This window comes from Ornithorhynchus anatinus, chromosome 6 (assembly GCF_004115215.2).
Source record: "Ornithorhynchus anatinus isolate Pmale09 chromosome 6, mOrnAna1.pri.v4, whole genome shotgun sequence".
Classification (NCBI taxonomy): domain Eukaryota; kingdom Metazoa; phylum Chordata; class Mammalia; order Monotremata; family Ornithorhynchidae; genus Ornithorhynchus; species Ornithorhynchus anatinus.
In genome coordinates this window covers 42,010,352-42,024,169 of record NC_041733.1, presented here as the reverse complement: position 1 = coordinate 42,024,169, position 13,818 = coordinate 42,010,352, and the positions used below count along the sequence as shown (strand labels likewise).

At 50.0% G+C, this 13,818-nt stretch overlaps 1 protein-coding gene across 2 annotated transcripts in view; it reads left to right on the top strand.

Moving 5' to 3' along the window:
- CAPN6 (calpain 6) overlaps positions 1–13,818 on the top strand; it is a 49,023-nt gene that overhangs the window by 9,402 nt on the left and 25,803 nt on the right. For both annotated transcript variants that reach the window (XM_029067544.2, XM_029067543.2), the window contains exon 2: positions 391–558. In XM_029067544.2, coding sequence (XP_028923377.1) covers positions 394–558 — 165 coding nt within the window. In that variant the 5' untranslated portion in view covers positions 391–393. The remainder of the gene's footprint in view (positions 1–390; positions 559–13,818) is intronic.

Genomic DNA, 13,818 nt, shown 5'->3' with positions numbered 1-13,818 from the left:
ATCCTTTGGTAGGAAGAGCCCTTTTGAATCAATCAGTCAATGGCATTTATTGCACACTTACCATGTGCAGAGCACTGTACTAAGCACTTGGGAGAGTACGGGGTAACAGAGTTGGTAGCCATGTTCCCTGCCTACAGGGAGCTCGGAGTCTAGAAGGGAAGACAGACATTAGACTGTAAGCTTGTCATGAGCGGGGAATGTGTCCGTTTATTGTTATAGTATACTCTCCCAAGCGCTTAGTACAGTGCTTTGCAGTAATCAATAAATATGATTGAATGAATAGTAATAAAAATAAATTACAGATATGAAGATAATTGCTGTGGGCTTTACAAGCTAGACAGGGATGAGCTAACTGAAATTAACACTCTTCTGCCCTGTTTTGCCCCCAAGATCATGGTTCCAGCCGCAAAACCCTTCAAAGATCAAAAGTACCACGAGCTCAAGAAGCAATGTATCCACGGCAGGCAACTCTTCGAAGATCCAGAATTTCCAGCCAAGGACGAATCCCTCTTCTTCAGCAGGCCGCTTCCAGGGAAGGTGCAGTGGAAACGCCCTAAGGTAAGAGCGGACTTGGGGTTCAGCTGGATCGTTTTGGGGGTGGCAGTCAGTGATCGAATCTGTTGCCGAATTGTACTTTCCAAGCGCTTAGTACAGTGCTCTGCATGCAGTAAGAGCTCAATAATTGAATGAATTAATGATCTATCTATCTTTTGAGTTAGCTCTGGTATTGCCCCCCCCCCCCCCCCCCCCCCCGCGGTGATCAGTTTGAATTAGTCTGTGACACAGCTAGAGGACTCTGCAAGTCCATGGAGAAGCAGCAGGGCCTAGTTTAATAGAGCCAAGGACCTGGGTTCTAGTCCTGGCTCCGCCACTTGACTGCTGTGTGACCTCGGGCCAATCACTTAATTCTCTGTGCCTGAGTTACCTCATCTGTAAAATAGGGATTAGGACTATAAATCTCACGTGGGACATGGACCGTGTCCAACCTGGTTACCTTGTTTCATCCCCAGTGCTTAGAACAGTTCTCGGCACATAGTAAATGCTTAACAAATACCATTTAAAAAAAAAAGCCCATTTGCTAGTACATAATTTGGAGTAAATGATTGAACCCTCCGGCTACCATTAGGAGTTGCAAAAGGTCCTTTGTAGTGGAGGGAAAAACACTGGCATAGTAAATTGCTCTCAAAGGCAATGTGCCTGGAATTAAATATTCACCCTGCTTGCTTGGAACTCCCTCCTCACTTCTCATTTTGACAGACTCCAGCCCTCCCCATCATCAAAGCCTCCCTAAAACCCCAATAAGCCTTTCCTGACTAACTTCCAACACCCCAAATCACATCCATTCATCGGCTACTTATAGCACCGTGATATTTCTTTTTTTTTACACCCTCCCTCAGCACTTTCTGTAGGTCTGATGGATCACTCGGTTGATTCTGATTTCCCATTTGTCAGTATTTTTCAATCGGTCTCTCCCGTTTGAATATGAGTTCCTTGTGAACGGGAACCATGTCTCATGTTTCTATGGAACTTTCCCAAGCGTTCAGTACAGCACACTGCACTCAGTACCACTGCCACCAGAAAATCACATCTCCAGTCTTCTGGGCTGTCTCTAGTTCAGGAGAGAGGATTTGGAATCAGTGAAGCAGAGAGAATCAGCATGGCCTGGGGGTAGAGCACAGGTCTGGGAGTCAGGAACAAGTCACTTAACTTCTCTGTGCCTCAGTTACCTCATCTGTAAAATAGGGATTACGGCTGTGAGCCAGATGGTGGTACATGGACACAGTCCAACCTGATTACTGTGAATCTACCCCAGCTCTCAGAACAGTGCTTGACAAATACCATAAAAAAAATCCTTTAAAGATGCTCTCTGCAATGTTGTATAGCCCCAGAAGAATGTGTGTTGGGGGGGGGGGGGGCGGGATATGGGGAGCAGGGTGGAAAGCAGGGGTTAGGGTGTGTTTTTAATTTTGGAAAAATTATGCTCCCTGCCTCTGTGTCCCCAACTGTAAAAGTAGGTAAGCAGCAAAACCCTCTTGTGGAGGTCAATCCACTGATGCCTATATTCACTGAACAGAGTGGTGACTGAATAACAAGTAGAAAATGCCTAGATTTAAATAAGGAATTAAAAATGCCCAGAGAGAAGCATTGCCAGCATTTACCCCCTGAAGAATGAGTACACTGGGAAGGGCTGGAAGCTCCTGTACTTGAGAATGGTTTATAACTAGTCATTTTCTCTGCTGTTTGTCTGTGGCATTTTAACATCTATCTTAAAATTGTATTTGGTCTGCTTCACCCTGCCTGGCCTGAATTAAAAGCAGCACTGTGGAGCAAGGAGGGAGCCAGAAATATGTTACCAGGCTGAGGTAAAGAAATCACGTTTTACACCTGCTGCCCAGCCTGAATGAGTGAATGAGCCTGAGAAAACAAAAACCATTCTGTACCAAATGACAAGGGGCTTGTAGTGCACAGAGCATTTTGCGGGATGAGTCAGAAATGGACAAAAAGTCCGAAACATACGTACTTGGTTGCCTGCCAAATGTTGAACCTTGAAGCGTAATGGATTTTACTTGCTGTGACCCACAAGGAATTTGAAGACTTTCCTTTCCTCCTTCTCTCTCTGTTCCTGTCTCTCCCTCCCGCACACACACACACACTTTGCACCCCCTCTGTCCTCTGCCTTTACCCTCTTAATTCAATCATATTTTTTGAGCGCTTACTGTGTGTAAAGCATTATCCTAAGCTTGGGAGAGTACAATATAACACTAAACAGACATATTCCCTGTCCACATCAAGCTTACAGTCTAGAAGAAGAGACTAACAGAAATAAAGATATGTGCACAAAGGCTGTGGGGCTGGGACGGGAGATGGATAAAGGGAACAAGTCGGGGCGATGCAGAAGGGAGTGGGAAAAGAGGAAGGTCAATCATATTTATTGAGTGCTTATTGTGTGCAGAGCTCTGAACTAAGCGCTTGGGAGAGTACAATATAACAAATGGACACATTCCCTGTCCACAGTGAGCTTAAAGTCTTCTTACTCCTCAACCTCTAGGAGGCCCTTCTTGTGCTGTGACCCTTTGGGCATCCTTTTGTCACTCTAACCTTTCTCAGCTGTAGCTCTTAAGCTTGGCTACAGCTGTAGGTCACTCGTGCTCAGTCAATCCCCTTCCCTTCCTGTTGAAGCAGGCTCTGGTGGCAGGTTGAGACAGTCTCAGGTTGGGTAGTAGTATAGATCACCTCGGTCCCTTTACTGTCAGACCGGTGAAAAAACCCCCCTCGGGCTGGCCTAGAGAAAAGCAGAGTTTGATATTTTGGGGCCAGAAAATCTAAAAAGCCTTTATGAGATCACCCATTTTCAGGGTCAAGTTTATTATTAGTATTCTTATATGGCATTTGTGAAACGCTTACTATGTGCCAGGCACTGTACTAAGCAATGGGATAGATACAAGGTAATCAGGTTGGACACAGTCCCTGTCCCACCTGGGGCTCACTGTCTTAATATCCATTTTTACAAATGAGGTAACAGGTCCAGAGAAGGTATAATAATAGTGTTGGTGTTTAAGTGCTTACTATGTGCAGAGCACTGTTCTGAGCACTGGGGGAGATACAGGGTAATCAGGTTGTCCCACGTGAGGCTCACAGTTAATCCCCATTTTACAGATGAGGTAACTGAGGCACAGAGAAGTTAAGTGACTTGCCCACAGTCAGCTGACAAGTGGCAGAGCCGGGAGTCGAACCCATGACCTCTGACTCCGAAGCCCAGGCTCTTTCCACAGAAGATTGTCTGGCCCGGGCTAAGCCTCTCCAGTGGGTTTCTAAAGATCACTGACAAGCGTAGATTGAAACGGGAGGGATTTTGGCATGCATCAACGGAATGGGGAAATTGTGTTTTCTGACTGAGACAAAGACTGAGCATGAGGAAAAGGTAAAAACGATGTCATTCTGCAGATCTTCTAGACTGTGATCCCGTTGTTGGGTAGGGATGGGATCGTCCCTATCTGTTGCCGAATTGTACTTTCCAAGCTCTTAGTACAGTGCTCTGCACACAAGCGCTCAATAAATACAATTGAATGAATTTCAGTGGGAGATGGGCTATGAAGCTGAGATCCCACCCGGGTGTCTGTCTCATTTCGGGAATCACTTCCTCCTGAATGCCCCTTCCTGGCTTGGGGCAGGTGGACTACTTACCCCCTTGGGTGTGCCACCCTCTTACTGAAGTGATGGACGATCATTCATTTATTCAGTTTTTCTTGAGCGCTTATTGTGTGCAAAACACAGTACTGAGTGCTTGGGAGAGTACAATATAACAATAAACCAGATGTATCTTTGTCCAGATGTATCTCTGTCCACGGGATCATGAGATCACTGCCCATTGCCTCTAGCGCCTCTTGGGAAGAGGAAAAAAGTAGGAGCCATACTGAGTATTGTGTTCACCTTGCCCCTGCCCCACTGTGGAGGGTGGGAATGTCAAATCGGAGGATCCGAGAGGCCGGGGCAGGAGGGAGAGCGGGTAGGCCGGCAGCACCGGGAAATAGGAAAGGGGGCCGGCCAACCTCTGTTGCATAACCCTGTTTGTCAGTTGCTTGCTCTTCGCTGTTGGCTCCTATTTTCCTTTTTTTTAATGGTATTTTTAAGTGCTTTCTATGTGCTGTACTAAGCCCTGGGGTATTTAGAAGCTAATCAGGTTGGGCACAGTCCGGTTAGAACATGCGCCTGGAAGTCATGGGTCATGGGTACTAATCCCGACTCCACCATTTGTCTGCTGTGTGACCTTGGGAAGTCACTTCATTTCTCTGGGCCTCAGTTGCCTCATCTGGAAAATGGGATTGACACTTTGAGCCCCATATGGCACTGGGACTGTGTAAAACTCAATTTGCTTGTACCTGCCCCAGTGCTTAATACAGTGCCTGGCACATAGTAAGCACTTAACAAATACCATTATTATTATTATTGAGCTCACGGGCTTAATCCCCATTTTACAGATGAGGTGACTGAGACCTAGACTGAGAAAGAGCAAAGGGAGCACGTCAGGGTGACACAGAAGGGAGTGGGAGATGAGGAAAAGTGGGGCTCAGTCTGAGAAGGCCTCATGGAGGAGATGTGCCTTCAGTATGGCTTTGAAGCGGCAGAGAGTTGTTGTCTGTCAGATTAGAGAAGGGAGGGCATTCCAGGCCAGAGGCAGGATGTGGGCTAGGGGTCAGTGGCTAGATGGGCGAGATCGAGGCAGAGTGAGAAGGTTAGCCTCATCTAATTCATTCAGTAGTATTTAGTGAGCGCTTACTATGTGCAGAGCACTGTACAATTCAGCAACATATAGAGACAATCCCTGCCCAGTAATGGGCTCACAGTCTAAACGGGGGAGACAGCAAAGCAAAACAGAACAAAACAAGCCGTCTAGCGCAGACATCATCAAGATAAATAGAATCATAGAGATATGCACATCATTAACAAAATAAATAGGATAATAAATAATATATACAAATATGCACAGTGCTGAGGGGAGGAAAAGGGGAAAGAGCAGAGGGCGGGAGGGGGGGAATGGGGAGGGGAGGAGGAGCGGAGCGAAAGGGGGGCTCAGTCTGGGACGGCCACCTGGAGGAGGTGAGCTCTCAGTAGGGCTTTCACCCTGCTCCTCGCTGAAATGTTCGTGGGAGTTGAGGTCGGAGCCCGCGGCCCTAAGCTGACTCTGGGCAGACAAGCCCTGGGCTTTGCTGACCCCTGACTCTATGCCAGGACTGGGTGGTGTCAGTGACGCTGGAGTTTTGGCCGGGCCAAGGACACTGGGAGGGAAATATCGACTTTGGGAATCCTGCCTAGAGTAACAATTTTATAGCCTGACAGTTTGCAAAGTCTCCCGTCTGACCCTGCCTTCCCTCCCTGATGGCCTCCCCCTGCCCCTATCCCGATCCCTGGCTGGATTGCCCAAGTGCTTGGAGCAGGTGGACAGTCCAGAATGTGACAAGTGCCAGGCAAGGAGGCATTAGAAAGAGAGACTCTGCTTAGCTGTAGGTTGTCCTCTCCCAAGCACTTAGTACAGTGCTCTGGTCACAGTAAGTGCTTAGTAAATGCGATTGACTGACATTTGCTTGCTAATGGGGAGCCCGTGGGTGGTCTACTTGGTGGCTGAGGGTCTCCACATTGTGGGAAGGCAGAGGAAGTTTTGGCCTCGCAGGATGGGCATTTGTGGGGACAAAAACAGCTGCTTCTCCAGATGCCCGCCTCACTAGAGAACCCTGGGCCACTGGGGCTGGGAAAAGGAAGAGTGGGGCCTGGTGGGGGTCAGAACCCCAGTCCTGACCCAGTTGTCAACCAACCCCTGGCCTACACCCCCTCCTTCCTCCCCTCCCCACCCCGCCACTGAGCTTGGGGAGGGCAGGAATCTTAGACCAGCAGGCTACCCCTCAGGCAGAGAACTGCTGTAAAAGCCATTTTCTACAGCCCACCAGCCTTGTCTCCTTCCTCCCAAGTTCAGGCTTTGCTAAGGAGGCTTTTCAGGCTAGCGGCCTCCATAAATTCCCTCTGGTTCCAAATGTAACCAGTACATCGATGGGCCCCAGGATAATGAACTCCAGGGCCATTGGGACTATTGATGAGGGACAGGGCGTTTCCTCCAACTTGTCACTTTCTGTTTTTTTCCTGTGACTCTGACCCAAGGGAACTCTGCCCAGTCAATCAGCAGCAAATTGGTCAGGTCTTGGTCACCCTCTGTCCGGAGTGTCAACATGTCAACCAGTATCAAAATCTCCAACTCTAACCCCTTGGTGTCAACAATCAATCAATCGATAGTATTTATTGAGCACTATTGTATGCAGCATGGCCTAGTGGGTAGAGTATGGGCCGCTACTGTACTAACTGCTTGGAAGAGGACAGTGCAACAAAGTTGATAGACACTTCCCTGCCCATAATGAGCTTATGGTCTAGAGGGGGAGACAGACATTAATAGAGATAAATTATGGAGCCGGACATAAGTGCTGAGCTCCTCTTCCACCATTCAGCTTGAGCTCCACTCAGCCCAGGACACTTTCCAGCCTCCAAGCTCCTACTTCTGCCCCTCCCATCCTCCCGCCTTTATTTTTGAGGAGCCAGTGATACGATACAGGATGTGCCAAAGCCTCGCCTGGCACTCCACAGCGAGGGTGAAGACTGGGCTGGGGGAGGAAAGGAGAGAATTAGGATATGTTGGGATGGTAGAGCCTGCTCTGGTAGATTGGGGTTCTTGTGGGGGAGAGAGGGAGGGTGGTCCACAGTGGTGTCTGAGAAACCCAGACCCAGAGCGGTGGAGTTGGGAGAAGAACAGGGAGTAGCAGCAGTTAGGCAGCCCAGTCATCCCGGGCTTGGGGAGGAAATCCATCCTCCCACCACCAGCAGAGAACCCAGCTGCGGGGTGAGAGGAGCTTGGGAGACTGAGGTGGAGGGGGATGAAATTGGGGAGCCGGGGAGGGGGGTGGTCCCAAGTGTCCAGGGAGTAATGGAGGGGAAGGGATGGGGGAATAATAATGTTAATAATGTTGGTATTTGTTAAGTGCTTACTATGTGCAGAGCACTGTTCTAAGCGCTGGGGTAGACACAGGGGAATCAGGTTGTCCCATGTGGGGTTCACAGTCTTCATCCCCATTTTACAGATGAGGTAACTGAGGCCAGAGAAGTTAAGTGACTTGCCCACAGTCACACAGCTGACAAGTGGCAGAGTGGGATTCGAACTCATGACCTCTGACTCCAAAGCCCGTGCTCTTTCCACTGAGCCACGCTGCTTCTCGTGGCTCGTGGGAAGGGGGCGGGCTCAGGCATTGGGCCGGCTAACATGTCAGGAACGGGAAAAGAACAAATGACATTGAAGCCCTTGTGCTCCACAATGGAGTGATGAGCGATACGCCCACATGTTCAAACAAGGCACCGACTGCTAATCCTGGGGTACACCTGGGTGTCTAAAACTGATTTACTAATTTTCCTGCCCAAATGCTTCTCCTCCACCTAACTTTTCCATCGTGATTGACACCACTACCATCCTCCCCATCTTTGGGGAGCAATTATCCTTGACTCCCCCATCTCTTTCAACCCCAAAGCACTGTCAGTTGTTCCTCCATGGCATTTTCAGACTCTGCCGCTTCCACGCCAACCAGAACGCCTCCCCCCCGCCCCCCAATTCCTTGCTGCTCCAGACCCTTGACTAATCCCTGCTTCACTTTTGTCTAGCCTCCTCACTGGTGTCTCTGGTGTCACTGTCACTGCTCTGCCACTCATTCTGTTGGCCGGATCATTTTTCTAAAATGGCGCCCGCCACACCTCCCCACTCTCGCCTAATCACAGTACGGAAAAACCAGACTTAGCATAGTGTCGATGGTGTTCCCCATGCACCTGGCTCCTCTTTTGCTTCCCCCAGTCATGAAACTAGCGAAGACTAAACAGTTTGGAGCATGTGTTACCCCTTCTTCCCCACCCCCTTCTCCCAGGGCCCTCTCCGGCCCCCAGAGATGAACGTTCCGAGAAATCCATTTGTGGGGCCTGGGCCCGGATGTTAGGGAGATGTGTCCCAGTGCAAGGGAAGGACGGCCAAGCGGTTCCCCTGACCTGGGGTTGCAGCCGTGATTAGTCACAGGGTGGGGGTGGGGGGCGGGCCCTCCGCAGCTGGTCTGTGAGACTGGACTCTGTGTTCTAGGCTGGACTCCCAGCTCAGACAACCCCTTGCCTTACCCACAGTGATCCATCAGCTTCCCTTGAGTGCTTCTGGGGCTTTCTGGAAGCCCCTTGCAGGCAGGGGTCGTTTCTGTTTTTCCTGTCATTCTCTCCCAAGCACTTAGTACAGTGCTCGGTCCTCAGTAAGTGCTCATTAAATACCATGCTGGTCCACTGATATTTTGAACCTTGATGCTTAAAGGCCTGGGGAAAAATGTGCAAATCAGCAAGATTCTTCACTAACCCCTTCGAGTAAGCCATTCCAAGTCAATGTGGATCTCTTTGACAGGATCTAGCCCCAAGATTTAGCAAACAGGGATGCATCTCACAGGTCCCAGGCAAGCCGCCAGCCCCTCCAGCCCAGTTATTTTCCATTCTTCATCATCTCCCTCCCTCCCTCCCTTCGTCCCTCACTCGGGGTCTTGGCCGCGTGGTTCATGCTCACCCCTGCCTTCCAAGTTTACATCCTCCCCCTGAGCGCAAACATTGCATCTTCAAATCCTTGGACCAGTTCTTAAATGCCCAATCCAAATGGCAGGGTGGTTTGTCTCCTCCTTCCCCTCCTTTTTTTTTTTAAATGGTATTTGTTAAACACTCACTGTATGCAAGGTACTGTACTAAGTCCTGGGGTAGATACGGGCTATTCAGTTTGGATCTAGTCCTGTCCCACATGGAGCTCACAATCTTAATCCCCGTTTTACATATGAGTTAACTGAAGCCCAGAGAAGTGAAATGACTTGCCCGAGGTCACACAGCAGACAAGTGGTCGTGCTGGGATTAGAACCCAGGTTCTTCGGAATCCCAGACCCGTCCTCTATCCATTAGGCCAAACTGCTTCTCCTCTCCATCCCTCCCAGCTTCCTCTCTCTCCCATCCTCATCTCCCCCTCCCACCCACCCCTCCCCTTCCTCTCCCTTGCTTCCCCTCCTCAGTCACCTCTTTCAATCATTATGTGTCCTCACTGGCTCCTTTCCCAGCTGGTCATCAGACAATCCCTCCCCACAGACTCCGTGTATTTGGTCTTGGATTGCAGGATGCACATACTTGGCCATCTTTCTGTCCAGACTGTGGAGAGTCCAGGAGAGGCAGGTGGAGAGCAGAGACAGCTCGGGGGGAGACATCTGATCGGCACCCATAGGACCGACCTCCAAACCCTCCCAAAAGCCTCCTCCTCTGGGCAGCTTCTGGATTAGAGGCCGGCCCGGATGGGCCCAGGCGGAGAGTAGGATAAAGGCGGCTTGCAGTCTCTGTTAAATGGAGATTGAGACTGTGAGTCCCACAGAGGACAGGGACCGTGTCCAGATTGATTTGCTTGTATCCACCTCAGGGGTTAGTACAGTGTCTGGCACGTAGAAAGCACTAACCAAATGTTGCCATTATTATTATCATTGTTCCGAGAGTCACTTGTCTGCCCCGTGTCCAAGAAACAGTGTGGCTTAGTGGAAAGACCCCGGGCTTGGGAGTCAGAGGTCATGGGTTTTAATCCCGGTTCTGCCCCCTGTCAGCTGTGTGACTTTGGGCAAGTCACCTCACTTCTCTGTGCCTCAGTTACCTCACCTATAAAATAGGGATTAAAACTGCGAGCCCCACGTGGGACATCCTGATCACCTCGTATCCCCACAGCGCTTAGAACAGTGCTTTACACATAGTAAGCGCTTAACAAATACCAACATTAACCAAGGCAAAGAAAAGAGGCTAGTTTGTTCCCTCCCCCTGACCTGGGCTATGCTGATGAGGATCCCCACCAAGTGGTGCACTTGAACACGACTTATCCTGGCTGGAAAGGTCCCAGCAGGCCCCGTGTCCTCCACCTGAAGGTCCTGGGGCGGGCCTGGCTAGTTGAGGGGTCGGGGGGCTGGGGGCGTCTCGTGTAAGGCACCTGGATGCAGGTAGTCCAGCCGTTCTTGAGAGTAACTGATTAAGGGCAGCGCTGGACTGGGGAGTAGTAATAATATTCATCATTCGATCGTATTGATTGAGCACTTACTGCGTGCAGAGCACTGTACTGAGCTCTGGGGAGAATACAGTACAACAAACAGACACATTCCCTGCTGACAACAAGCTTACAGTCTAGAGCGGGGAGATGGACATTAATATAGATAAATTATAGATATGTCCATAAGTGCTGGATGTGGGGTTGAACAAAGGGAGCAAGTCAGGGTGAGGGAGTGGGAGAAGAGGAAAGAGGGGCTTAGTCAGGGAAGGCCTCTTGGAGGAGAGGCCTTCCTAGTAGTAGTAATAGCATTTATCAAGTGCTTAACTGTGTGCAGAGCTTTGAGCTAAGCTCTGGGAAAGACTACGCAGGTAGGAAGTAGACATTTGGTCCATCAGATTCTGTCTCCAACTGGGTGGCCCTCCTGGAAGTCTATCTTCAGATGGCCCCTCACATCCCTACTTTTCTCTCTTGACCCCTCACTTTTTCTGTAGGAGCTCAAGAATGCATCTGATCCCCTCCTGAACCCATGCTGTGTTCTAATAATAATCATGGTATTTATTAAGCGCTCCCTATGTGCCAAGCACTGGGGTAGATACAACATAATCAGGTCCCACGTTGGGGCTTCTGTGTAAGTAATAGAGACAACGGGTATTGAATCCCCATTTTGCAGATGAGGGAACTGAGGCCCAGAGAATTGAAGTGATTCACGCAAGGTCACAGCAGATAAGCGGTGGAGCCGGGATTAAAACTCAGGTCTTCTGACTTCCAGACCCTGGTCCTTTCCACTAAGCCACGCTGCTTTGAGTTCTGCTAGTTGTCTGTTCCTGGCATTCATCCTCTTGGACTCTTATTAATATCTGTCTTCCCCTCTAGACTGTAAGCTCATTTTGGGCAGGGAATGTGTGTGTTTACTGTTATATTGTACTCTCCCAAGTGCTTAGTATAGTGTTCTGCACACAGTAAGGGCTCAGTAAATACGATTGTTGACTGACTGACTGATTTTTATGTGTTTCCACATTTCTGTCTCTTTTGCCTTGTTGTTACCCAAGGCCACAGTCTGGGTCACAAAGAGATACCGCTGACCGACATTTTAGCCCGGCCCGGCTGTCTGCTGAGGGAGGGGAGTCCCAGGCTGGGGACCCTGGTTTCCAGGGGTGGGGGGTGATGAGGGGGAGGTCAACACTGGTCTGCATCTGCGCCAGTCCCCCCCCACCCCCAGGGAGACCCCCTGGATCACAGACAATGGAATAAGAATGTTTGCAGAAAAAACAACAATCTAACTTGTGATTTTCCCGGCCTCCCACCTCCCCGAGCCCCAGGTCCTCCCTGCTGCCTCCGCCGGAAAAGGCCTCAAGCCGTGGGGCGAGTTTGATTTGGCTCCCGGTCTTGGATGGGCCGCAAAGGTTAGGGTTAACGAGGGAGCAACAGCTCCAGAGGGTCAGTCAGTCGGGGAAACTTCCTGATGCCAGCAACTAGGCCAGGAAATCCTGGGGAGCCCTCCTCTTCTCCGCTCCATTCTTCCCCCTCTCCTTCCCCTCTCCCTTCGCTCTCCCGCTCTCCTCCTCTCCCCATTTCTCCTCTCTCTCCATCTCTCCCTTGTCTCTCTGTCTCTCTGCCTCCTTTCTCCCCACCTTCCCATCCTGTTCCCCCGCCCCCAACACCGAGCCCACCTCTTGGAACGAGTCTACTTGGTGCAGGAGCGAAGAGGGCCCGAGCCCGGGTCACGGTGGGGTCCCAGATCAATGATGATCATGGTGACACTACTGGTATTTGTTAAGCTCCCACTGGCCCCTTACGTTATGGTCTCTCCCCCTCTAACCCACCCCTGTCCCACCTCCCCATTCTCTGGCTCACCTTGAGGGTGCGTCCGGGGTCCACTGACCTGCCAGGACCCCACCGGGACCCTATCAGCCACCGTCCTCGTCGGTGAGTCCTCTCTCCCCAGAACAGTGGGAGTAGCCACGTTTATTGAACGCCGGCTGAGTGCACGGCATGGAGGAAAGTGCTCAGGAAAGTACCAAAGAACCAATCAATCAGTGGTATTTATTGAGCACTTCCTGTGTGAAGCAGCATGGCCTAGTGGCAAGAGCACGGTCTTGGGAGTCGGAGGACGTGGGTTCTAATCCCTGCTCTGTCATTTGTGTGCTGTGTGACCTTGGGCAAGTCGCTTCACTTCTGTGTACCTCAGCTGTAAAATGGGGATTAAGACTGACTACCTTGTATCCATCCCCAGTGCTTAGAACAGTGCTTGGCGCATAAGTGCTCAACAAATACCATTATTAGTATTATTATTAGAGCACTGTAGACACAGTCCCAACCCACAAGGAGCAATCAGTCAAGCGGGGGAGGTAGATAAAAGTATTTTGCAGATTGTAGCGGCAGTGGGAGAGCAAGGATCGAACAGGGCACCAAATGAACATGTCAGGAAGGAATATCAGAAAAAAAATCATTGGGTTTGCAACTGAATATACCCAACTGTTGAGGATGGCTATAAATAAACACAGTGGCATATTAGAGGTGGCTGTCGGATTGATATAACTTGGGAAGTTGGGTATTGAGGAAGGCTTACAGAAAGGGGTGGGGAGAGGAGTTTGTTGTGAGTAGAGAAGCAGCAAGGCCTAGTGAATAGAGCATGGGCCTGGGAGTCAGAAGGACCTGGATTCTAATCCAAGCTCTGCCACGTGTCTGCTGTGTGATCTTGGACAAGTTGCTTCTCCGTGCCTCAGTTCCCTCATCTGCAAAATGAGCCCCTTAAGGACATGGACTGTCTCCAATATGTTTAGCTTGTATCTGCCCCAATGCTTAATAGTGCCTGGCATGTAGTAAGCGCTTACCAAGTACCATTAAAAAAAAAAAAAGAGGTCGGTAAGTTTGTGAGCTTCAGGGAGGTGGAAGACGGTAGCAAGATCGATGGAGATGGGGAAGTTAGATGGAGGAGAAGGTTTTAGAAGGGAAGTGGCGAAGTTCAGGTTTGGACTCCAGAAGCAAGGATAGCATGAAACAGAGCTGTCATGACTTGGGGATCTCCAACATCCCCCCAGACCCATAGAAGAATCCCTGCTCAGAGGGAGGACAGCAAGGAGCACTGAGGAGCCCCAGTAAGAAGCATTTATTGGTTAGATTCCAGTGCCAGGTCTTGCTTGCTCATTTGTCAGTGCTCTGCACACAGTAAGTGCTCAATAAATACGATTTGAATGAATGGAATCTGGGTT